This window comes from Bos mutus, chromosome 25 (genome assembly GCF_027580195.1).
Source record: "Bos mutus isolate GX-2022 chromosome 25, NWIPB_WYAK_1.1, whole genome shotgun sequence".
NCBI classification, from domain to species: domain Eukaryota; kingdom Metazoa; phylum Chordata; class Mammalia; order Artiodactyla; family Bovidae; genus Bos; species Bos mutus.
This window is the reverse complement of record NC_091641.1, coordinates 39,280,650-39,307,227: the sequence shown is the minus strand read 5'-3', so window position 1 is coordinate 39,307,227 and position 26,578 is coordinate 39,280,650. Positions and strand designations below refer to the sequence as shown.

The following is a 26,578-nucleotide window of genomic DNA, read 5'->3' as shown; positions in this document are numbered from 1 at the left end:
CTGACATTCCCCCTCAACTTCTTCCACCATCCATTCTACCCTAGGGATTGAAAGATGTCTCAACAAATGCTAATTTGTAAATAACAAAAATGTTAATGATATAAAACTGTATTTACAATGTAACTTACCTATTTTAAAGATACATGCAATATACCAAAGTGTTGAGAGTCCATCATTAGTCAATAAAATTTGAGTGCTTTTATCTTTTTTATGTTGTCTTTTATAATTGGCATGTTACTTCCACAATAAGAGAAAAACAAACACTAAGTAGGTGGTAACCCATTTACAAGAGCAGTGTGTCACACCATTACATTGAAAAATCTGTCCTTACCTTAAATAACTAGTCAGCATAAACATAGCTGCTTTGTTATATGCTGTGAATATATTTAGATTTTAATGCTTTCCTCACATCCATTCCACCCATAATCTGGGACAGTAATTCCTTATTTAAAGCCTTTGCCTTAAGTAGAAAAAAAATGGATTAAATAACATATTTATACATAAAAAAACCCAAATTTATTCCTTTCAAATTGTTTATTTTATAAACAATATAAATGGGCATTGCTATGCAAAGTGAGGTCAGTTGATAAAAACAATGACAATCCACAACAGGTCTAGTTCATGTATCATCACAAAATTGCAGAAATCTTTAAACACAACATCTAATTATTACAACCAGAAGTTGAAGGCATACTGAAGGAATACTTAATATTATGAGGCCTCGGTTTCAAAAACCTACCAATTCTAGAATGGATCCTGTTCTGGAACTGTTTCTTGATTATTTCTTGTTGCATCTCTTTCAGTGTAAAATGGAACCTTTGAAACTCAGGTGTGACATCGACAAAGTCAAGTAGGTAGTCCAAACTCTTTCCTACAGCTGATAACTTAAATTCATCAGCTTCCTCTTCAGCTCCTTTTTGAACAACTTTCTTTATAATTCCACCTTTTGTTTCTGGGGTGCTACCCTTTTCTTCTTCACCCACATTGAACCATACCCTATTGTCATCCAGCTTGGTTTCCAACTCCCTACATGTCTCAAGAATTTCTCTATAATCCCCATCTTCTAAGCCTTGAAGATCATATTCATGTTCCTTTTTGTAAAGAAGATTTTCTCATGCATTTGCTATCATTATTTGCTTTACTTCATCCCAACTCTTTGCCCAGTTAAAAACTGCTCTTTTTAGGTTGTAGATTTTAATCTTGGAAACTAATTTTTCTCCTTTTTCTTGTTCATCATCACTTCAAAAATTACAAGACTTTCCTCAAGTTGCTTCCACCAGTAAAGTCGTTTGCAGCTCAAGATCACACCTTGATTCATTGGTTGAATTAGGGTTGAAGTGTTATGGGGAAAGAATATGCATTTTATTCGACCATCCTCACTGGTTAGTAATTCAGTAGAAGGGTGAACTGGAGAACTGTCCAGAAGTAACAAGGCCCTGACATCCTCCTCTTGGAATCTTAGGACATTAAGTTGGAAGTGCTTGACCTCAGGAACAAAGTTTTGAAAAAACCATTCTGAGAACAATTCTCTGGTGAACCAAACATCTTTACTAGGTTTGTATATCACAGGTAATGTACATGTGTCCTCTTTTACACTTTTGGGCAGCTTTGATTTTCCAATAGTGATTGACTTCAACTTATGAGTACCATCTGTGTTTGCACATAAAAGAGCAGACAATTGTTCTTTGTTTATTTTCCTCCCTGGCAGGCAAATATCTTTTCTGCTTGCCTGAGTATTTTCTGGCATTGACTTCCAAAAGAGGTCAGTCTCATCCTCATTGTACAGCTGAGCAAGACACAACTTCTCTTCTTTGATAAGCATGGACAGTTTTTGTCGAAATGACTCAACATTTTCTGAAGCTGAACTTAGGACTTGTTCCGCACATACTTTTCGGTTCCCAATTGCATGCCTATTTTGAAACCTAAAAAGCCAACCAGTGCTAGCTTTGAAGTCTGTTCTCCCAAAACACTGTGCGAATCTCTCGGCAGCAGCTTGAAGCTCCACACCTCTCACAGGGACACCAGCGAAGCGTTTCTGTTGGTACCACATGTAGACAGCATCGTCCACGTCGCCATATTTGGCTCCTGTTGTCCTCTTTCTCTTCTCAGCCCCTATTAATGGCACATCCTGCTTCAGTACAAAGTCCAAAATCAATTTCTTATTCTTTTTAATGTCATAAAATGTTGACTTACTGATTCCAAATTCATCCATTACACTTTTAAGAGATCTTCCAGCTTCAATCCTACTTAGAACCCTCATTTTCTCCTCCAAATTCAGTGTTGTATATTTCCCTCTCTTATTCATACTGAATTTGGTTTCAAACAATCAATAGAGGTAAAAAGAAAGAAGCCTTACTTAATTAGAAAAAAAAAATACAAATTAAAAAAAAACCCATCCCCTCCAAAAACTAGCACAAACTTTCAGAAGGCACAGGCATTTGTACTAAAGGGTACACATATCCCTAAAAGGGATAAAGGCTCATGTAGTGCTGGTCTAGAGGTAAAGGTCTGAACTCAGAGTTACCACTGCCAAGGTCCTGTCTAGCTGTTGCTACTGCAAGACATGGGTGATCAATCTTCAGAACCCTGCTTCTGAATGCTGCTTGTTCTCCTCCTCTCTCTTTACAGTAGCACCAGTCAGGAATAACAGGAATACCTGCATACTCTCCCTAACTGAATATAGGAAAAGACACAAAAGGAAGAAAAAAGGTGAGAAAAAAGGTCTGCTCACAAGAACAGACTTAAGATAAATAAGATAAATCTCAATAAAAAGTAGTGCTTCAGAAGGAAGTATGAAAGCCTGAAAGGCAAGGACAGAATAATATTGTGTAACAGATGCAGTGTGGCTTCTCCTCTCCTGAAACAAGCTGATTTTCCTCACTGCCAGAAAGGAAAGCAGTAATCATATTGCTCTGCCTGTAGTGGTCACTGGGCAGCAGTCCGTCCACCTGGATAAAGACTTAAAGCCATCCTGACAGTGAGATGTCTGGAGAGTTGGAATTCAGGAACAGTAGTATACTATCTTTAGGCAAAGAAGAAAGTTTTTGTCCATATGAATGAAATCCAACTTTTACTGCATTCAATACAGCATTCCCAAATACTAAGCTTTAACTTGAGTGTGTCTTATGTTTACCAAGGTAATCTGTTAAGTTTACAAATAATGTATGTTATTGGCACTTTTCCACTCTCAGATATTCTTCCTTGTGTACATTTTGTGTATTTTCAAGTGTTATTTATAACAAATTCTTCCATATTTGGGATATTATCAAGTTTCAGCATCATGGCAATTCTTAGAGATGAGCCCAAAAGTTTTATAAAAATTTTACAATAGTAAAAAAAGTAAAAGATTTGTCCTTGAGATTGTTTTCCTAAATTTACATTGAGTGTTCAGTAACACATTTTCTCCATTTGAGATTTTATTTGACTTCTCTTCAGCATAGATTTTACTTAATTTGACCCAAGACTCAGTTTTTCCACGGCTTGAAGAAATTTAAACGGTTTCTCTATTGATGATTCTTATCTCTGTTTCCCATAAATCCTTCTGTTGGCAAACTCTTCTATAGCTCTGCACCCTCAAATATTCCTTTTAAGTCCTCCTGGTGTTGCCCAAAGCCATTCATTCCATGTCTTTAGAAATGTCCTACTCTAGGTTAATTTCATGGTTCTCCTTCCAGATACATAACCTCATGGGAAGTAACAAAACTGCCACTTTTATCCATTCCAGGTGCTATGAAGAAAGAAAAGTATGTCAGAGAAATGAGAAAAATAATTGGTATTTCAGTTATTTTTCTTCTCTTTTAGGGCAAAGCCTGACTGACTTTCATTCATTTCTTGACTACACAGGATTCTCAAAAGCCTCTCACCTAGAAGAACCCAGACCATTAGTTTTCCTCTAACATTTGTTGCAAGAAACGTCAACTGCTTTACAGAGTACTAAGGCTCAAGAAAGAATACAAAAATGAATAGGGTGTGAAGCCAATGACAGGCTAAGCTCAAGCAACCTTCTAAAAAAAGGCAGCTCTAACTAAGGCGATTACTATTATAAACCAAAAAAGGAAAGAGTGTTTGTTAGCCAACAGCAGCACCATTAAACCCAGCCAGTCACCCAGCAAAAACATTCAGCCTGCTATGGCAGTTGTATGATGTCTCAGAATAAACTGCATGCTTTCATTGTTTTCCAGCTGTACATTCATCATTTCTCAAACTGTGCTCAGGCAGAGAAAGGTGAAATCAAAAGGAAAGATTTTCAGGGGACTTCAGTGTCTTCCTCAGCAAGAATAAGGAACTGTGGCCCTTATCCTTAACATTCAAACAACAGTCATCAGGGGCCCTCATTCACAATTCAGCATTTTGTGACTTCTTTCCTCTTCTTCCTTTCAGAGGGTCTCTTTTCCCACTTTCTTCTCCCTGTGTTCAGTAACCAGCTCCCTACCCATGTTATGAATCAGGCCTGCCAGTGACACTCAGGGGCACAGCTGGCAGAGCTCCATTTATTCAGTTTAACAAATTCCAATTTTATGTTCAGCTTGGTCCAGATGATGAGGATCTCAATGCTCTGAATTACATGTGGCAGACTTATTGCCCACTGGTTCTGAGAGACTGGAAACAGCAACTACTTTGAAGAGACTAAGTCACAACCTGAAATTCTAAGGAAATGAACCTGCTTTGAAACATATTCAAGTGACTTAGGCAGATACTTTTTTTTTGGGGGGGGGGGCCCATGCTGCATGGTTTGTGGGATCTTAGTTCCCCAACCAGGGACTGTACCCGTGCCCTCAACAGTGGACGCAAGGAGCCCTAACCACTGGACCGCCAGGAAATTCCCAGCAGATACTATTATCACCTCTGTTTAATCCTTTTCTCTCAAAAAGAATCAAGATCTACACCTTGGAGTGTAACACCAGTCTACCTAAAAGCAAAAATAGCATAATGACCTGGTAATGGTCTCTTATTTTTGTTCCCACCTTAAACTTAGCTCCAGATGAGCTGCCCTGGAAGAATCTCTGTCAAAAACCCTCAAATGATACTCTTTATTACTTTATTTTATTAAATGCCATCTCTTCACTTCCATTCCAGGCTCCATAGTAGAAGTACAAGAACTCATTTTCTAACTTTTACTCTAAATATACCCTAATTACATTGAGTTAAAAAAAAAAAAGGACTAAAGATTTTCTTACATGCTCATCTCTGAAGCTTTCAAGACTGCTCTTACCTTTCCCCCTGCCTGGAATATGGCCCCACTCTTTGCTGCAGGGCAAATCCCTCAAGGACTTCTGTAACTTTTCCCTATCCCCAAATCAACTTTCACTTCCTTGGAACTCTCACAGCGTTCAGCTTATGTGTTACTCTTTCCTACCTGTGTTACTGATATTTGTTAAATTGTCTCAGTCCTTTCCCCAGATTTCCTGAATCAAAGGCACCGTCCTACGGACTCTGTAACACGGGCTACACGTGGTAAACTTGACTAGACTTGGCTGACAATTGAAAGCGGACAACCTGAGATACTCAGATTCCTATAAATGACTCAGTACATATTTATGGAATGCCTACATTACCCAGGAAACTCTATAAGACATAAATAAAGTAAAGAAGGTTCCCATCCTCCGGGGAGTGCGCTCTGGTGGAAAAAACATAACATAGGAAAAAGGACCCTAAATTCCACTGGAACACTCCCATTGGTGAATTACCTGACCTTGAACTCCTTAGCTCTCAATTCTCTGTCAAGGAGCTCTAGGAAAGGAAACTACTGCACAAGGAAAAACCTACCTCACAAGAAAAAACAGAATTGTGCGAGTACGCACGCCCTGAAACGGGCACACCCCCCCAGGGGCCGTTGATCCTGACCGGGACAAAACGGACTTGTACTGGCGGAGATGCGACGAGCCCCGGGACCGCAGCTCGGACACTGCCCGCTAAGCCGGAAGGGGACGGCGACCCTCAAGGACGAATCTTAATCACTAGACTCCGCCGGCAGCCCAAACGCGACACAGGGACGACCTGGACGCACGAGCCTCAAAGAGCTGGGACAAGAGACAGCGACACCCGGGCGTCGAGTCGCGCGCTGGGCCCTCTAGGCTGGACGGACTTGGACACTCGGCGGTCGGTAACCCTTTCTTGCTGTCAGGGCTGAATTCTGAGCCGAAGGAGGTAGCCCAGCCGCGCCCGGAACCTCAGCGCTAGCGCCCCAAGCGGGGCTGCGAGGGCCCCTCCCCGGAAGTGCGTCCCTTCTACTTCCGGTTGGAGTGCTGATCTTGGCGCCAGGCGGCCAGCAGAAGAGGTAGAGCGGCTGGGTGGGCCTAAGTGGTTCCAGACCTGCGCCCCAGGACCCGCCTCTGAGTGGCGTGGAGCCGGGGGTTGTGCTCCTCAGAGCGGCGGTTAGACGCTTGGCGGCTTGCGGTTGAACCCCGGGAAGAGGGAACGGCTTCCACGAAGCCAGGCTGTCTGAGGTAACCTGGAAGCGGCTTCCCCTTCAGCGCCGGCTCCGGAGCCGCCGAGAGACGCCTGTCACTGCTCGCGGCCGCTGCAAGGCGGGTGGTCGGAGCCGGTCGGCCAAACTACCCCGGGCGAGGCCCGACGTCAGGTTCCTGAGGCCGCTCTGCACCCTTTGCGCGGGTGGCGCCCGGGCCCGCGCGGCTGAAACCCGCTCGGACACTGCCTGCAGGCCCAGTGCTCGCGGACGCGCCCCGAGTCGTGTCCACTTTCCCTCCTCCGCCGGCGTTTCCTATACTGGCTGATGTGACCGCGGGAGAAACGAGAGTCCTCGCCTCAGAGATCAGCCTCTGTGATGCAAAAGTTTGTTAAGTGTCCCCCGTGCCCCCTGAGCCGAGTGGGCATAGGGAGCCGGCCTTTTGTAGATACCGCGGCTTCCTGGGCAGAATTTCTGTGCCATTTCTGCTGGGTAACCTCAGGGAAAGTGAGATTCACGAGGCCTTGCTCAGAGGTCTAAATGACCCTTGGAAAAGCTGAAAGTAATCATCACCAGCTCACATGCTCTCCTTTTTTATCTGCTTGACATTTGGATAAACATTTTGTGAACAAGGGTCACCTGTAATTTTTCCTAGATCAAATTCAAAATACACGTATAAATCTTGTGCATAGTTTTCTTTACACGTCTTGCAAAGAAATGTCAAGAATGTTTTCAGTTAGTTGATTTCTTGTGGGCAGCCCTTTTTTTTTTTTTTTTGCTGTACTTTGGGAAATATGAGATCTGAATTCTCTGACCAGGGATCAAACCCTTGCCCCCTGCACTGGAAGTGTGGATTCTTAATCACTGGACCCCCAGGAGACTCCCTTGGGAGATGCTTTTTTCAAGAAAATAAGGCTCCAGTTTTCCTAATTACTTTCCTTCTACTCTGGTCTCATAGTTTCAGCTCTCCTGGCAGTAATCACAATGGAAAGTAGCACCTCAAATGGTCCAGGAAGCGAAGGTTTCCATCTCAAGAGGATGAAGGGTAATACAAGTGTACCCACTTACCAAAGACAGAAGATTAGGATGATATGTTGACATTTTAAGAGAAACTCAGAATATTCTCCTAATCTTTTTTTGACATGGAGAGGATGGCATAAGAAGTGCATGAGTTAAATATTTGGATAATCCCAAAACTCGTGGGAGCCAGTGGGTACTAGGTTTTTCACTTGCTAACCTTTCCTGATTTTTTTTTTTTCTTTTGAGAAGGAGAAGTGACTTACTGGAATTTGTCTTTAATAAGCTGTGCTGTATTCAGTTGGTTAATAGAAAAGGAGCAAAACACAGGCCTGGCAGTTGATTTTTAAAGTTCATTTTTCTCATAATAAGTAGCAAGTAATAAAGTTCATGTGACAATATCTTACTGACGTGAGCTTGTTTCTGCTCTCAGTGCCTTAGGAAGAAGATCCTTTTATTGATTTTATTCAAAACCAGATCGGGCTTCAGTTGTCAGAGGTAGCCGCTGGTGGGGTGTCTAATACAGGAGCAGAATTGTTCCTGGAGAAGAATGATGACAGTAGATCTGAAGGTGGCTGAGTTCTTGAACCCTCAGATCAGAGCTCTTTGGGAGACCAAAGGACCTGTAGCAGAGAACGCCAGTCAGCATAAGAAACATGCCCCACAGACGGACAGTCTCAGCCCTGAGAGGTCTCACCAGCACTTCCGGAACTTCCTCTATCATGAAGCAGCTGGACCCCGGGAGGTAGTTGACCAGCTTCAAGAATTATGCCGTCAGTGGCTGAGGCCAGAGATTCATTCAAAAGAGCAGATCTTGGAACTTGTGGTGCTAGAGCAGTTCCTGACCATTCTGCCCGGGGACACCCAGACTCTCATAAAGAAGCAACATCCACAGAGCATTGAGGAGGCTGTGGTCCTGGTAGAACACTTGAAAAAGGAAACTGGCCAAACAAGGAATGGGGTGAGGAGAAAGATTCTTGATGTGCAGTGAAATAGAGTGAAGGTGGATATACTGGGGCAGTTAATTGGGAGAAAAAATGGATTAGGTCACTATTGGATTGCTCCTTTAACACTTGTGAAGCAGGACCTGAAAGCACAGACCCGCAGCCTTAGTCAGCCCATAGGATTCAGAGATCCTGGTAGAGACTTCCCTGGCCTTAGGGACAGAGTTGAGTTTTGCTCTCTTTGGAGCCAGGGTGTGTTGAGGGTAATGAGCCTAGTCTGGCTTGGCCAAGGAGATGGACCTCAAATTCTTAGAAACATACAAAAAGCACTAAGGAGCTGGAGAGTTCAGGGCAGATCAGAAAAGAAAGGACTCTGAGAGACCAAAAGAGAGCGAAGATACGACAGAGAAGGAACAAACCAAACGACTAGGGGACAACTGCCCAGGAAGGGGAAAAAGTAGAAAGAACACAGAGAAAGAAAGATTTGAAATCCCAGCAGAGTAGCTGAGAGAAGAAAGACCCTGAAGGATAGTGTCCTCTGTACCATAGGCGAGAGCCTCCACTGCCCTCTCTCAGTGGTTGTTCCTGGCTCTGCTCTGAGTGGGGATCCAGGACATGCCCTTGGGCAGGTGACAGCTCACCAGCTGGCCTCAGGCCCACTGTGAATACCAGGAGGGCACGTGTTTTGTATCAAAATCATTTGGGGATAGGACAGAGCCATTACTCTTACCCGCTTTTTTTCTCCATTTCATCCCCATTGTCTTTAAGAATCTTCCCTGACTATGTGGAAAATCTGGTTGACAGGACAACTTTTAAATTCAGTTCCTTAATCTGAGAGAAGACAGGAAACCACTAAGGCAAGGATCTAAGTTGGGAGAGAAAGCCTGTAAAGGCAGCATGAGAACAGGTGGCCTGTGAAACCCTGTTAGTGGGCTGAACTGGGCTGAATTCAGAGAGTGGGACTGCTGTCTTGGAGAGCTGGCAGTAACCACACCCTTTACTGGTTTCTCCCAGTTTTCCTATGTTGTGTATGGATTGTTCTTGTGGAAAATTGGTGGCTGGTATCTCTAGGTCTTTGTGTCATTTCCTTCAGCGTCTCCCTCTTTTCCCGCAGTCTGCACTCTCTGCTTTTTCTTCCCTCTCCCATCAAGCCCAAACCAAAAGTCAGTTCTGTGGTAACAAGTATGGGGGTTATTTCTAGGTTGCAGTCCAGGAGCTGGGAAAGGAGGCAGTGCTCTTGGGAGAAGCAGCAGAGGCCCCAGGCTTCCAGCTGAAGCCAGCAGAGTCCCAGCCAGTGGGCATGTCCCTGGAGGAAGAAGTTTGGAATATACACCAGGGTCTACAAGAGCCACTGAGCAGGAATACCCACAAAGAACCTGAGCCCGTATGTGAGAGGGGTAAGGATCTTCATGTTACTTTTCTTCTCCTGGGAGGTGGGATATAATTTAAGCCAAAATGTGTGAGCACTTCTGGTTACCCTGCCCTGTGGATCTACTAATACAGCTACATTAGCAATTAGGATGCCCCCCAGGTGGCGGTAGAATAGGTCATGTGGGGTTGAGGGTGGGGGTTGGCCTAAGATACAGAAATCTCCCAACCGCAGAACCCTGCTAATAACACCAGCAATTGTTTTTAGAAAAGTAAAGATGGTCTGGCTCACCTCATCTTGAAAATACAGAAGAAATCTGGATCAGAATGGGTGGTTAGTGACAGAATGTTAGTAATAGAATGTGTATGCTACTGTGTACCAAGGAAAAAGTAATAAATGATTTAAAAACTATTTCCTGCTGTACACTGGAGTCCTTGAGTACTTCATTTGCAAATATGTTTAAACTTTGCCAAGGTGACCAATTTATGTCATCAGAGGAAAATAATAAAAAGAGTTTTCTTTTGTTAATTTTGCTTGTGGAAACTGGGGCACCTGTTGTAGAGGCTGGTAGATACTTGGTTCTCATTAACAAGGAGAAAGCCATTTCTGTGCACCACATGCTTATAAAACATCTCATCAATCCTGAAAAAATCAGGGTCTTCTGTCTTTTAGAACTGACCATAGCATATTAGAAACATAAGCAAGAAATATTTACTATGGCTCCATTTCACCCACAGTGGGGCCTGCTCACCGGATCCTAGCCTTTCCTGAGCAGACAGACACCAAAGACTGGACAGTGGCACCTGAGATTGTCTTGCCTGAGTCCCAGGTGAGCTGTGCTTTCCAGAATCTTGGGCTACCTCTCCCTGCTGCCCATGACCCACCCTGCCCAGCAGATGCTCAGAGGACTTAACGCAGATTTTCTCAGGACTTTGGGCACCTGTTTGCTGATCCCGTGCTTACTTCCTTTCTACTATCTCACTTAAAATTAATTCATGTGCTGTTAGTTCCTTTAGTGACTGGCTTACCATGCAGTTCATGGCTCAGAAGGTTGGGCCACTTTTGAAGTGGCAAGTACTTGGCTGAAGCCCATTCTCTTCTTTAGAGCTTATTGACATTTGAAGAAGTGGCCATGTATTTTTCCCAGGAAGAATGGGAGTTACTGGATCCCACTCAGAAGGCCCTCTACAATGATGTAATGCAAGAAAACTATGAGACTGTCATCTCTCTAGGTAAAGTTTCTTTTTCCCCTTCCCTTTGCACAGCAGTGGACTAATCTGTCCTATTTTGGGGGGTACTGAGAATGCACCCTTGTGAGAGTCTGTTCTAGTAGCTGACTGGTTCTCAACTAGATGGTGTGGGCAGGGAAAAGGTACACCAGATCACCAGCAAGCTTTTAACACGTGTACATACTCATTCCTTATCCTAAATCTTGATCCTTCTCTTTTTCCCTCAAAATCGCTCTTCTCTTATCTTTCCTTCACCCAGTATTTTAGGCTAGAAAACTTGTGGTCATCCTTTGCACCAATCTGTTCCAACCCCGGTAGTACTAATGCATCACTAGTTCTCTTGGCTCCACCTTCCCGTGTGGCCTGAGTCCAACCAAGTCTCAGCCTCCTGTGCTTTAGCATTGTGGTGTAAGCAGCGGCAGTCTCTAATAATGTCCACCTCCATACTTGGCACCCCCTGCCAGCATTCCTCCCTGCCTGCAGTCTGTTCACACAGCAGCCAGAATCCTTTAAAAAACCAGTTCATATCAGAACATGGCTCAACATCAAAGCCTTACCGTGATTTTTCACACATTCAAAATCAAACTCCTTATAGAGTCACCCAGGAACCCCCAAGTTCTGGCCCCTCTTCACTTTCCTCCCCTAGTCTGCCACTCCTGCCCTGCTCAGTCTTCTTTAGCCACACTGGTCTTGCTGTTTCTTGAACTCACCAAACTCATTCCGACCTTTGGGTTTTCTGTACCTGGCACATTGGACTCCGTACTGCATTGTACAACACCTCTAATTTTTGTCCAACTCTGAAGAATTCATGTCATGTAAAGAAAAAAAGATTTCCTTTTCTTAACTTCACTCGTGAAAACTGAAGAGTCAAGTGGGAAACCTGTCTTAGGGGCTAGTAGATGCTTGTTTAAAATGAGATAGCTACTTCTTGGTACCATGTAACACTTGTAAAGTTGTTCTATCTCAACTGAAAGAATCAGGATCTTCTATACTTTTGAATTAAGCCTAGGATGTTCAAAGATGGGAGGGAGAGAAATTTTCTTGTTCTTCCACAGCTGTGCCTGCTCACCAGCTCCTAGCCTTTCCTAAGCAGACAAATACCAGTGAGTGGACAGTGGCACCTGAGCTCATTCTGCCTGAGTCCCAGGTGAGCTGCACTCTTCAGCCTCTCCCTGCTGCCCATGACCTGCCCTGCCCAGCAGGTGCTCAGAGGTGTCCCAGATGTTCCCCCTGGGGAACTGAGTACCTCCTGGGCTGTTTGCTGATCCCTTGCCTACTTTCTACCATCTTGCTTTAAAATAATTCATGTGCTATTAGTTCCTTTAGTGACTGGCTTACCTTGTAGTTCATGACTTAGAAGATTGGGCTGCTTCTGTAGTGGCAAGTACTGAGCTGAAGCCCATTCTCTTCTTTAGAGCTTGTTGACATTTGAAGAAGTGGCCATGTATTTTTCCCAGGAAGAATGGGAGTTACTGGATCCCACTCAGAAGGCCCTCTACAATGACGTAATGCAAGAAAACTATGAGAATGTCATCTTTCTAGGTAAAGTTTCTCCCCTTCACTTTGCCTAGGAGTGGACTAAACTGTCCTGTTGTTGGCATACTGAGGATGCACCCTTGTGAGAGAGTCTCTGTTCTAGTAGCTGACTGGTTCTCAATAAGATGGTGTAGGCAGGGATCACCAGATCACCAGGGAGCTTTTCCCCAGTACACATTCCTTATACTGTTGGAATTCTTGATCTCTTCTTCCATCTAAACTTGCCCTTACATCTTTCTCATTTCTGTAAAAGGCATCCCCATTCATCCACTTGCTCAGAGCAAGCAATGTCCAGTCACCCTTTACCTCGATCTTGCTATAATACCCCACGAAGTCTAGCACTCTTGGTTCCACCTCACAGTGTAGCCTGAGTGTCACATCTCAGCTTCTTGTGCTCGTAGCATCCTGGTCTTAGGTAGCAGCATCTCTATCGAGGTTTACCTCAGTACGTTCTTCCTGGCACCCACTGCCTGCCCTCTCACAGTCTGTTTCCTATGTGGCAGCCAGAGTCTTTTAAAAACCTGACCAGATCATGACATTTTCTGCTTCAAACCTTACAATAACTTCTCATAACGTTCAGAATAAATCCAGGTTCCTTACCAAGACCCAGGACCCTCCAAGGTCTGGCCCTTCCTCATCAACCTGCTGTCGTCTCCTGCCACTTGTGCCCTTGCTCTGGACCCTCTAGTCACACTACTCATCTTGTTTCATGGACTTGATGTACTCATTTCTTCCTCCTTCCCTCTGCCTGGCCCACATTTCTGCCTCATGACAAAATCCTCATTTTAGGGTTCTGCTCAGATGTTACTTAAAGAGACTTTTTATACAACTTTATATCTCAAGTAGCTTCACAGAAGCAGAATCTTAAAATGTTCTCTTACCCTCCCTTAGTTTTCTTCAAAACATGTATCACTTCCTGACATTTTATTTGCTCGTCTGTTGATGTTAGATTGTTTCACTCTGCACAAGAATATAAGCTTTGTGAGATCAGGGGACTTGATTTATTTAGCACTGTGTCCCTGGCACATAGAGGGTGCCTGGTGCACCATAGCCACTCACTACATATTTATGGTATGACTGAGTGATGAATACTTTCCATACTTGGCAGTAAGATTTTGAGAAAGTCCACTAAGTAATTCTTGTCTGTTTCTTCCACCTGGATGTGAACCAGTGAGCTATAGGAGTGGTAGAAATCTTTTCTAGTCCAGTGTTTGGTGCTTGAGGACTAAATAAAAAGTTAGTTTTATTTAGTTATTTTGTTTAACTTTTACTAAATAAAAGTAATGATGGCATGTATCATTTATGCCTGATACTCCACCCATGGACCTTTGCATTGACTCCCCTGAACCTGGACTTATCTAGTTTAAGTCTTCCTGTTTTTCAACTGTGGTGTTGGAGAAGACTCTTGAGAGTCCCCTGGACTGCAAGGAGATCCAACCAGTCCATCCTAAAGGAGATCAGTCCTGGGTGTTCATTGGAAGGACTGATGCTGAAGCTGAACCTCCAGTACTTTGGCCACCTCATGTGAAGAGTTGACTCACTGGAAAAGACCCTAATGCTGGGAGGGATTGGGGGCGGGAGGAGAAGGGGACGACAGAAGATGAGATGGCTGGATGGCATCACCGACTCAATGGACATGAGTTTGGGTGAACTCTGGGAGTTGGTGACGGACAGGGAGGCCTGGCGTGCTGTGATTCACAGGGTCGCAAAGAGTCGGACACGACTGAGTGACTGAATTGAATAGTTAATAGGACTAGTGTGTGTATTTCTTGCAGCCTTTGCAGTTTGATTCTACCTTAGTAGAATGTGGGATATTCTTGGTAGCAGAAGATGGGGATCGTGCACTATATTTCTGTGCCCTATATCTTTTTCACTGGTCCAGCTCAGGTTTATTTCTCAGTCTCCGCTTTGCATATCCATCCACCAATGAAGTATGTTATAAACCTGATATGAGATTTGGTGTTGTAAACTATTCAAGCATCCTTTGCTGTTCCTGAAATAGTCTGAAATTAGTGAACTGTTGTTAAGTTACCAGTCTTTGACCTCAGTTTTTCTGTTTCACAGCATTATTTGTGCTCCCCAAACCTAAAGTGATCTCCTGTCTAGAGCAAGGAGAAGAGCCATGGGTTCAAAGACCCCTGGAGTTCAAGGACAGTTCTGAAGAGCTGCCTACAGGTAAGTAGACCATGGGAAGAAGGGAAATGTGCCATGATAGGAATCTTTGCAAGGATTTCACATTTTATGGTTCTGCTTATCTATTTTTTTAAAAATTAGTGTTTGTCCAGTTTTTCTTTTCATTTACTATGGTTTACTTGCTCTGACATATAGTAAGCTGTTTCTCACATTTATTCCAGCAGGGCTGAAGCTTAAAAATGACACTGAAAATATTCAGTCTCTATGTCTTTCTGACTTAGAAATACAAGCACCAGTAGCTATAGCATCAAGAAAGGCCAGATTGAAAGTTTCCCAGAAAACAATTGGTAAAGAAAATCATGGTGATGTGCATAGGGTGGGGAAATTGCACCGAGATTTTCCGGTGAAGAAAAAAAAGAAACTTTCAACCTGGAAACAAGAGCTGCTGAAACTTATGGATCTTCAGAAGAAAGAACGTGCAGCAGAAAGGCCTTTTAAATGCCAGGAATGTGGGAAAAGCTTCAGAGTTAGCTCTGACCTCATTAAACACCAGAGAGTTCACACGGAAGAGAAACCATATAAATGTCAACAATGTGATAAGAGGTTTAGGTGGAGCTCTGATCTTAATAAGCACTTAACAACACACCAAGGAATAAAACCATATAAATGCTCATGGTGTGGGAAAGGCTTCAGTCAAAAGACAAATCTCCACACACACCAAAGAACTCACACTGGAGAGAAGCCCTTTACTTGTCATGAATGTGGGAAAAAATTCAATCAAAATTGCCACCTTATTAAACATCGGAGAACTCACACAGGTGAGCAGCCTTACACCTGTACCACGTGCAGGAGGAACTTCAGCAGACGCTCAAGCCTTCTTAGACACCAGAAACTCCACCAGTAAAGGGACGTTTGTTCAGTGTCCTCAGTCTAAAGAAATTTATCAAGTGGAACTTGACTTTAAAGTTAAGAAAAATACAAAATTATGAAGCATGAAGAATTTTTCATCAGGAAACTTTGGGATATAAACATGTTTCATAGAAGGAATCAAGGTTGACTCTTCAAAGGATTTGTTAGTAGTTGTACTACTTGCTATTTTTACTAAAAGCTTCCAGGGAATTCCTTAGCAGGAGAGGTGTTCTAAGAACATTCTGAGGAAAGCAAAAAGCTGTTTGGGGATGTATATAGCAAAACAGCAAATTCAGCTTTGCATAGCAGATGCAGCTATGAAATAATCTTTTTTGGCCACAGAGGTAAATATTGTTGGTTTGCATTGATTTCCCAAGGCACTCAAACTTCATATGATGGACACATTTGTATTATAGCATGGTCTTCCAAAACAAAAAGCAATAATATGCATGTTTAGTTGCATACCGTTGTCTTCCAGGTTTGCCAGTTTCAATAATCTCATGGGCAAAAATGAATTGTAATGTAAAACTTTTGAAGAACCTAATTGGATTTTCTTAAGTGTCCCATCATTGGGCGTTGTTCACAAATTTGGACATTGAGTTCCTTGGTTAACTTTTTAGCAAATGCAGCTCTTGAATCCTATTAGTATAATTTTTACTCTGATGAAATATTTTCTTCAGCAATATCGATTCTATCCAGATGAACACATATAATCACTATTTTATGCCTCTCTGCCGGTGAATTAATCACTATTTTATGCCTCTTGAAAAGGGAGAGCACCTCTAAGAAGGAGATAGAATGGAAACAGGTTGGAATCTTTAGCCATGTAAAGAAGAACTTTCTGCAATAAAAGAAACTAGACTCTTTATATCACAATATCAATAGGATAAAACAGCCATGAAAATGAGCACTTTTTTTCAAGGTCTAAATGGAAATTAATGGGAATTCAGAATCATCTTCTCAGGTTTTTATCTGTTTGCATTTTAATTTGCTTTTTGTTTGTTGTTAAGAACAAGGAGAGAGTTACATTTGTCTGGGAACTAGAGTGTTTTCTGCACCAGGATCTTGTGGCTCCCTGGGCATGTTATTCTGGGAATCCAGTGAGCTGGAGACCAAGTTCCCAAAAGGGGAGCTAATGCTGGGTGGCAGGCAAGGATGGACAAATGCACCTCTACATTGGTTAACTTACACTGTAACTGTTAAGCAGGCAAGGACATCCTACTCCTGTTTTCTCCATCCTTTCAGGTAACAGCCTTAGGTTACGAATTTGATAGATTGCTAGAAATCTCCTTAGGTTGTGAGTTTTCTTGTAACTCCCCCTTTTATCTGCTCAGTGATGCAGATATGTTCCTGGTAAAGCATCTAGGTGTAATCAGGAAAGGAGTTAAATTATCTCTCCCAAATCTCTGACTTTATAAAGTAAGGAAGTTAGGCTTAAAGAGATCCAGAGGCTTGTTACAACCACATAGTTAGTGGGTCTGTTGGCTGTCACTTAGCTGCATCAGTCAGGCCTGAAGGCAGGATCAGCAGAACTGATCTATATGTTGTTCCGGTCCAGCCAGCCTGGATGATATATTGTTTCTAGCTAGTAAAACATGCCTGTTTCTTGATTGGTTACTGAAACATTCTTAAATCTCCATTTTCTTTGTGAAATAGAGATAATGCTTAACTCAGGGTTCTCTGAGGATTAGAGGGATTGATGAAGGAAAAGCACCTGATGATCTGACTGATAGTGGGGTCTCAGACACTGTACACATCCTTCTCTTTCCTCTGAGCCACAGTGGTGTGTTGGGTAGACTGACCACACTGAAGGGGCAGATCCATTTGTGGCTGTTGCAGCTTCTTCCAGGAGCTGAGCACTTGTGGTGGTTTGCTCAGTTGATTTGTTCCTTGGCTTCAGTGCTTTATGGTGTAAGTCACCTGACCTATGGTGTGTCTCTCTCAGCAGGATTTCATTATCTTCCCTAAGATGAACTCTAGCAAGTATTATTTCCTAAGCGCAGGTAGCTTTGCAGCTCTGGTCTGTATGGATCTTACTGAACATCCTTGGTCTTAAACCCCTGGGATTCTTGTCTCTCCTCCCAATATATACAGGTTTGGATTTCTTGCTGGTGCTACATTCATTCATTCAAGTTAATGAGATCTTGTTATGCGCCCAGGTACTCTTCTAAAGTAAGGATACAGTAGTGGACAAGGATACAAAATGTTTATCCTCATGGACCTTGTATCCTAGTGAACAGTAAGAAGGGAATGGTTAGATGTTTTTGCTTCTTGCAGTTAGGGTCCAGACATAGTTTTGAGCAGTGGGTTACGTGCAGAGGTCTCACTTCTTGGCTGAAACATTTACTTGTTGGTGCAGGACCCTAATGCTGTTTTTTCCTGCCTCAGCCATGTAAGCATATAGAAGAGGAGACAAAATTCAGAACAGTCTGGAATGCCAAGCACCCAACAATGGGGAGCAGTACCTGTTCTGGAGAGTTCCCTAGACCTGTAATGGACTTTGTAGGAAGGATTAATAAACTTTTGTTGTGTTAAAACACTGGGATGTTGGTGCTGTGTGTTTCTGCAGCATAACCTGGCCTGTCTTGTTGGAAACATTAGAACAGATCCAGCACTTGCTGGATGGCACATGTAACCCAGGAGATGTTGACAGTCTTCTTTAAACAGGAGAAATATGAGCCTTAGAATGAAGCCAACACCACAGCAGACAGAGCAGGGTGATACTCAGGTTTTAGAGACACCACTGAGCTGTAGGATCAAGCATTACCTGATACCTAGAATTGCACTGGACTTTTTAGCTACATAAATCTATACATTTCTTATTATTTAAGCCAATGTGATTGGCATTTCTGTTCATTGTAACTGAAATAATTCTAATATAGAGAGCAATAACTGATTTAAGATAATATATGTAGGAGAGGAACAGTGTTCTTATATATATACTTATTCTTTCAGTATGGAAATTATCAAAATATCTAAAGTAGAGAAAATAATATGACCCTTATATAGGCTTTAAAAATTTTGCCAGTTTTTACATTTACCCACTCCATTGTTTTTGTTTTTATTTTGTTTGGGGTGGGTGGCTGGGTTTTGGAATATTTGGAATATTTTGTTTTGGAATATTTGAAGCCAATCTCAGACATTATGACATTTCATGCATAAATAGTTTCTTTGTTAGAGATAAAAAATCCTTGATAGTCTCTGCTCTAATCCGTCTATGAAAAAGAATTCCCAGTCAACAGAGGCTGTTTCCACATGGCGCAAGCTTAATTGAGAACATGGGAGCTGCCTTTTCCTCCCTCAGAGGGCTACCAGAACTTGACCAACAGCTTCTCAATATAACTCTGTAAGAGGACCCTCTTGGTCTCCTCCGCACCCCACGGTATTCATTTATGAGAACCAACAAGCAGCCTTGATGCCTCATAATAAGGGTGGTCCACAAGGAATACTAGATGCCTGTCATAATCACTTGAGCAACTTATTAAAAGTTGAAACTTCATGATCAACTGCTAACTTTTAACAAGCCCCAGTGTGATTTACTCATTAAGAGTTCAGTAGTAATAGTTAATTGTTGGTTTCCTAGAAGCCATCAAAGAACAAAATAATAGTAATTACTTTTTAACATTTTCATATGGGACATTTACACTGAAGCTCAAAAAGTGCCCTCATTTACCTACTTTTCATTGGTGGTCCTTTTTTTCTTGAAATAATGTATAAATGAATGCTAAAAATACTATAGTAAAAATGCTTTTTACTATAATTTGTAATCCACTTCCTTCTAAGCATTCCTGTTTGATTGTATTTTTTACAATTAGCATTTAACCATCACATTTCAGTAACTGCTAAGATGAAAAATGAAGTGGACATTTAATATTCCTATTCTAGTTTTTTCCTTATTTGGTACCATACATTCTCTTAATGAAGTTTCTCTCCTTTTCCCTGGTTGGTGTCCACTTGTTCCCTTGATACTCTTTCTGTTGTTCTAAGGTTATTATTCTGTGCTTCAGCAGTCAGTGTTCTAATAGTCAAGAAGTGTGGTGCAAACTACTTTGACAGATGCCTTCATGGCCAGTTCAGCTTACCTTACTTTATAACTATTGACTTAGTCAACAAAGTGTTTTTTGCAACCAGTCCTGGTGCCATAAGTTAGGATTTATCACCTTTAATTCCCAAATTGATGTATTAACTGTGCTGCCAAAAACTGGTTCTGTCTTTATCTCTGCCTGTGGATGTTTGCTCCCTAAAACTGTTGGAGAGATATGTACTGTGAATGTTCATTTATTCATTCAACATCAGATACTGATATAGAGCACTTATGTGCCAGGAGCATTGTTTTAGGTGCTGAGATTTTATGTTTATGAATATTTTTGGTTTTGCATTTTTGCTTCTAAAGAATGCTGGATTGGGGATAAAGTGGGCATTCTTTAGGCTCCTTCTCCATGGTTTAAACAACTTGTATAATATTTGTTGTATTCATTTGTTTGGCACTTTGGCCTTCCATGGTCAGTTTTCCACTCTGCCTTACCTTCAAGACCAACCACAGCTTCTCAAAAACAGAATAGGAAAAACACAACTCTACTGTCTTACATACCTTAATGTTTTGTTGGGGTTTTTTTTTAATGTGGTTGGGTTGATTTAAACTCTTTACATTTTGTGAGTGGATTTGCACAATTTGGAGAGCATCTCCAATAATTTTTAAGAAAATATTATAAGTAGAGACATAATTAGAGCATTAGAGCAGAAATAAGAAATCTAGCTACATTCTCAGTAAGTCATGAAGACAGAAAGCCAACTCTTATGAAAAGTTGGGCACTTTAGTATATCAGCAATTATATCCTACTTGCCAAAAGAGTATTTTTAAAGCTTGTGTCAAGTTTTTATAACTACAAACCCCCAAATGATGAGAAACATCATCTCAGGAAGCATTACTTGACACTAAAGAAACTCAGTAGTAGAGAGATTATTATTGAAGAATTTGAGTAGACATTTCTCACAATAAGATATACAACTGGGCAGTCAGCATATAAACAGGCATTCAACATCATTAGCCTTCAGGGAAATTCAAATCAAAATCACACTGAGTTCCCTGGCAGTTCAGTGGTTAAGGCTCTGTCACTACCAAGGGCCCAGGTTTGACCCCTAATTGGGAAAATAAAATCTCACAATTCGCCAAAGAAACAAAAAAACATTGAGATACCACTTAACCTCCCCTAATGTGGCTATAACCAAGATTAATACATGTTATCAAGGATGTGAAGAAATTAGAACCCTCACACACTGCTTGTGGAAATTTAAATTGTACAGCCATTGAAGAAAACATTTGATCAGTAACTTCAAAAGTTAAACATAGAATTTCCATTTGTCCCAGCAATTCGACTGCTAAGCGTTGTATATACCCAAGAGAAATGAAATCTTATGTCCACAAAAAACCTTATATATGAACATACATAGCAGCATTAGTCACAGTAGCCCTGAAGTAGAAAGGACCCCAAAATCTACCAACTGATAAATGGATAAAAAATGTTATAGTACAACGGGATAGTATTAGCAATATAAAAATAAAGGAAATTATGATACATGCTGTGACATGGATGAATGTTGAAAACATGCTAAGTGAAAGTAGTTAGACATAAAAGGTCACATGTATTACATATCAAGAATAGACAAATCTTTAGAGAGCAAAAGTGAATTAGTATTTTCCAGGAACTGGAAGCTGCAGGGGGTCGAGTTTGCTAAAGGTACGGGGCTTTTTCAGGGGATGAAGAAAATGTTCTGAAATTAGTGATGATGAAATGTAAATATACTAATAAACTGCTGAATTAAATACTTTAAATTGTGGATTTTATTGTGTATCTTATATCACAATTTAAAAAGTGACAAGGGATGTAAGTATGTATCATAATGCTGTTTTTATCTTCATTTCCTTAATGACAAGTATACTTCCAGTATTAATACTAGCAGGTGGAACAGGGAAGAAGATGGTAGACAACAAAAAAAGGAAGATAAAGTATAGGCTTTGAAAAGAAGTAAACTAATTTATGATGATTTGCAGAAGCAGGGATTAGGTGTTAGAGTGGAGAACCAGTAATACAGGAAAGAAAGAATATTGTATAAAGATTGGAAAAGCACTAGAAAAACTAATAGTATTAGGGTTCCAGCTCTGGCTAAGTTAAAATAAGCATGCTTCACCTTTTTTCTCACATAGACAACAACCTTAAAATTTGGGTAAAATGCATGGAGCAGCTATTTGAGAACTTTATTAATCGCAGGTGAATTGGAGAACAACAGTAGAATTCAAAGCATCACAGAACTGATAGTGAATTTACAATTTATGTTCTCTGATATTCCTTTACCTCAGATTAGCACAACTAGCAACCTGAAAATGAAACTGTAGTAACATGGAGACAAAAATACAACATTTATTTATGACAAACTCAGGGAACTAGGAAAAGAATGGAACTTCTTCAACCTATAAAAGAGCATCTATTTTTATAATTAATTTTCCCACAAGTTGTGGGATCCCAGTTTCCTGACCAGGGATTGGACCCAGGCCATGGCACTGAAAGCACCAAATCCTAATCACTAGGTCACCAGGGAACTCCCAAAGAGCATCTACTTTTTAAAAACCCATTGTAAGCACCCCGCCCCTGCACTGCGCAAATGGCGAGTGAGACAGCGGAGACGCGCTGAGGAGCGGAGGCGAGAGTGCAAAGCCGCTTCGCCCCTCATAGTCCGGAGCCCAGCCGGGCCCTGCTGCAGGGAACATGTACTCTTCCATTCTTGAAACCGAGTCACACAGCGAGGAGAGCGGCGGCTCAGCCAACGTGGTTTATAACATTCACGTGAATGGAGTCCTGCACTGTTGCGTGCGCAACAGGCAGCTCCTGGGGTTGCACGAGCAGCTTCGGAAGGAATATGGGGCCAATGTGCTTCCTGCATTTCCCCCAAAAAAGCTTTTGGCTTTGACACCGGCAGAGTGAAACAGGAGAGAGCAGTTAGAGAAGTACATGCAAGCTGTTCGGGAAGACCCATTGCTTGGGAGCAGTGAGACCTTCAATTGTTTCCTTCGTCAGGCACAGCAGGAGGTCCTCACAGAAGAGGTCTCTTTGGAAATGCCACTCAGCAACGGGCAGAAAGTTCTGGTCAACGTGCTAACTTCAGATCAGACTGAATATGTCCTGGAGGGTGTGGCTGCAATGCTGGATATTCCAGATGACTTGATCAGCTACTTCAGTCTCTTTCTAGTTCCAGAAAAATAGGATGGAGCCTTTTTGTTTGTACGGAAGTTGCAAGAGTTTGAGTTGCCTTATGTGTCTGTTACCAGTCTTCAGAGTCAAGACTGTAAGATTGTGCTAAGGAAGAGTTATTTGGACTCTACCTACGACGACAATGTCATGGAGAACCGGGTTGGCCTGAACCTGCTTTATGCTCAGATGGTAGCAGACATTAAGCGTGTGTGGATCCTGGTGGCCAAGGAACAGTAGCAGCTCAAATCACTGCAGGAGGAGGTCTCCAAGAAGGAGTTCCTGCGGCTGGCCCAGACACTGCGGCACTATGGCTACTTGCGCTTTGATGCCTGTTTGGCTGACTTCTCAGAGAAGGACTGTCTGTAAGCACCCCGCTCCTGCACTCCGCAAATGGCGAGCGAGACAGCGGAGACGCGCTGAGGAGCGGAGGCGAGAGTGCAAAGCCGCTTCGCCCCTCACAGGCAACAGTGAGCTCAGCCTCCAGCTCCGCCTGCCTGGCCAGCAACTCTGTGAAGTCTCCTTCCGGGTCACCCGCATGCGATGCTGGTGGGTCACCTCCTCTGTGCCACTGCCAAGCTGAGGCACAAGCAGCCTCGGCCGGGGTGAGGTGCACCTGGAATTGGCTTTTGAATACCTCATGAGCAAGGACCAGCTACAATGGGTCACCATCACCAGCCCCCAGGCTATCATGATGAGTATCTGCTTGCAGTCCATGGTAGATGAACTGATGGTGAAGCAATCTGGCGGCAGTATCAGGAAGATGGTGCACCGGCGGGTGGGGGGCACCCTGAGATGCTCAGACAGCCCGCAAGCCGTGAAGTCACCACTGCTTCTTGAGTCACCAGATGCCACCCGGGAGTCCATGGTCAAACTCTCAAACAAACTGAGTGCTGTGAACCTGCGGGTGATTGGCACGCCTGGTACAGATGCCAGTGCCAGTGACGTCCACGGCAGTTTCGCCTTTATGGGCATTGGAGACGAGTACCTGTGATCTCCAGCACTCGGATATCTGCCCTTTGCCCTGGGGGAATGTTCAGAAACTAGCCCTGTGCCTATATCCCAACCTGCCTCCCAAACGGGGCATTTTCCTTTCTCTTGTCCCCTTTTCTCCTCTCGGCCAGGGGCGTCCTAACCCACCTCTTTTTCCCCTCCGTCCCCCATCCTGGGGCTGGCTACACAAAGGATCACCTAGAGCTGGCCCTCAATGCCAAATTAGCATTTAGTATTTTGCACAAAGTCCACCGGACCATGGCCACCTGCCTGGGGAGGAACTACAGTTCCCTCCAGGCTGCTTCTGGCTTCTAGGGGCCATGAGTCAAGGGGATGGGCAGAGGTCTGTGTGTGGTCTGGCCCAGCTCTCCATCATTAAATTCAGCCTGATTGCTGCCTAAAACAAACAAACAAACCCTATTGTACATATCACACTTAATTGTCAGAAACCGAATGCTTTCCCTCTGAGCTAAGGAACAAAAGAAGAATACCCACTCCTGTCACTCCTGTTTAGCATTGTACTGGAAGGCTTGGCCAGTCCAATCAAGAAAGAAAAGGAAATACAAAACATCCAGATTGGAAAGGAAAAACAAAACGTTCTTATTCACAGGTGACATGATTGTCAATGTAGAAAATCCTAAGACCCTACCAGAGTTTCTGGAGCAAGGACATTTAGTAAGATCACATGATGCAAAGTCAACAAACAAATTCTCTTTCTATACACTGGAATTAATATAGTTTATAATAGCTTCAAAAAATTAAATAGTTATAAATCTAGTGAGACATGAAGTCAAACAAGTCCTAAATAAATGGGAGGACTTAATCATGTTCATCTGTTTTGATCTTTACAGTGTTCCTGTTTACTGTGTTCATTTTATAGATGATGAAACAAAGTGCGAGAGAGATCCACTGGCTACCACAGCTAATTATTTGCAGACTACAACAAGGTTCCCAAGTCTCTAGGTTCCTAACGTTCTAGGATATCTTCCTGCATTTATTTATTTGTTTAACTAGCTGAGCAGGGTCTTAGTTGCTGCACGTGAACTCTAAGTTTCAGCACGTGGGATCTTTTAGTTGCGGCATGTGGGATCTAGCTCCCCTGCCAAGGGTCGAACCCCACACTCCCTGCATTGGAGCGCAGAGTCTTTAGCCACTGGACCACCAGGGAATTCCCTGCCTCCCTATTTAGACAGCAGGGTAATTGGATGGCTATATTGACAGGAAAGAGAGGTGGGTGGGGAAGAGAGGGACAGAATTGTGTTTGATTATGGGAAGAAGTGAAGGAAGAGCAGTGATTCTCGATAGTACTACTGTGGCTGTCTCATCTGTAAACGGAGGGAGAACAGGTGCTACAAGGACCCTTCAAAATAAGAGAAACGGAAGCGCCCAGTCAAACTGAAAGGCCTGGCGATTCATGGGGTCGCAAAGAGTCGGACACGCCTGAGCGACTGAACTGAACTGAACCAATAGGAGGGATTAACAAATAAGCGGTTTAAATAGGTTATGACGCAACGAGGATCCCGCCTTCTCATTGGGTAAGACTGCTGTCGATTAGCGAAGGGGCGGGACCAGTTGGGGAGGGCTATGCTTGTTCCGCGGCGCTGGTTTCTGGCTTAGCCATTGCGTACGCGCCAGACTTTTTGTAAGTCATGGCTTGCACAATGGCAGCTTCCGGCCGCGCTCTGGGAAAGACAGCCTGGTGGTTGACTGACTGGGTTGAGGGCGGTTTTCCCGGTGGGCGGACCCGAGCCCTGTAGCTCCCTCCTCTCTGAGGCTGTAGTCGTGTCTCGGATCCTTGAACGGGAAGACACTCAGTGGCCATGAGCTGCAACCTCCTCTGTTTGGAGAGGCCTGGGAACGCGGAAGCCTGGTGTGTGGGCCCTGTCGCTCTTCGCCCTGTCCCTCACTTTCCCCGTGAAGTCGCCTTTGAAAGGCCCTACGCCTCTTGTTCTTGTGATTTATGCTAATAAAGCACTGGTTCACCAAGGCCTTATGGCACTCATGTGCTGGGCAGTGGGGACACGAAGACAGCTCAGAACTCCTTGTCTTCAGAGAGCGCCTAGACTATGGAGTGGATTACCCCGCAGAAACAAATTCTGGTGTTTAGGTGGATAATGTAGCTGAGCAAGAGCCGTGTACCTCTGGCGCAGAAAGCCAAACTCTGACCGCAGGTGTTTGCAGTGTAATAGAGGCGGGGCGCACAAGACAACAAATACCTGTTCGGCCCCCAATATTAATAGTGCTGAAGTTCAGAAATCCCACCTTAGAGCCATAGGAGTGAAAACGAAGGGGAGACGGATCTCAGGGACATCTCAGCCGAAACCAATTTTCAACTTCGTTTGTACTCTTTATAATGCTTGAGTATTGGACACCTGGTCAGTAAACCAGGTGTGAAGACCCTAGTCGTCTTTGTCTTTTTTTACCCATTTATTCATTTGCCAAATGTTTACTTTAGGACTAGATACTTCTTGAGGTGCTGAGATTCACCAATGAAACAAATTACCCACTCTCCAAGAACCTTACATTCTGTGGGGATGACAGACGTTAAACCTATTAATATATGTCAAATAGTGAGATATGCTTAAAATTCCTATAAGATGGTACTTCTCTTACACCAACCCAGACCATTTACTCTGCACCTTCTAAGTGCCAAGCACTGGGCCAGATGCTATACAAATAGCATTTCTAATCTTTTTCTCTGTGCTGCATGGTATTGTTATGTTCAGATGAAAAATAGAGGCATAGAGAAGTTCAGTATTTTCCCCAACATCATTAGTATGGATTGAGCTGGGACTGGA

The 26,578-nt window shown here is 43.0% G+C and overlaps 2 protein-coding genes and 1 pseudogene across 2 annotated transcripts; 2 read left to right on the top strand and 1 right to left on the bottom strand.

The window, feature by feature from the left end:
• Positions 1 to 557: 557 nt before the first annotated feature.
• TIGD7 (tigger transposable element derived 7) lies at positions 558 to 5,902 on the bottom strand. The gene is given in 3 exon segments (XM_005911907.2): positions 558 to 1,240; positions 1,243 to 3,727; positions 5,767 to 5,902. Coding segments are annotated over 2 exon segments (1,641 nt in total). The 5' UTR covers positions 2,306 to 3,727; positions 5,767 to 5,902; the 3' UTR covers positions 558 to 662.
• A 1,145-nt stretch (positions 5,903 to 7,047) lies between these two features.
• On the top strand, positions 7,048 to 21,376 carry LOC102283971 (zinc finger protein 75D). The gene is made up of 8 exons (XM_070362355.1): positions 7,048 to 8,384; positions 9,569 to 9,764; positions 10,474 to 10,565; positions 10,842 to 10,968; positions 12,021 to 12,112; positions 12,381 to 12,507; positions 14,566 to 14,676; positions 14,856 to 21,376. The coding sequence occupies exons 1-8, from the start codon at positions 7,974 to 7,976 to the stop codon at positions 15,536 to 15,538; spliced, it is 1,839 nt and encodes a 612-aa protein (XP_070218456.1). The 5' UTR covers positions 7,048 to 7,973; the 3' UTR covers positions 15,539 to 21,376.
• A 931-nt stretch (positions 21,377 to 22,307) lies between these two features.
• LOC102287545 (sorting nexin-17-like) lies at positions 22,308 to 23,781 on the top strand (annotated as a pseudogene).
• The last annotated feature ends 2,797 nt before the right edge of the window (positions 23,782 to 26,578 follow it).

Coding starts and splice junctions, on each gene's coding strand:
- LOC102283971 (XM_070362355.1), top strand. CDS start 7,974: ATGATGACAGTAGATCTGAAGGTGGCTGAGTTCTTGAACCCTCAGATC. Junction 8,385..9,568: donor CTGGCCAAACAAGGAATGGG/GTGAGGAGAAAG, acceptor GGTTATTTCTAG/GTTGCAGTCCAGGAGCTGGG. Junction 14,677..14,855: donor TTCTGAAGAGCTGCCTACAG/GTAAGTAGACCA, acceptor CATTTATTCCAG/CAGGGCTGAAGCTTAAAAAT.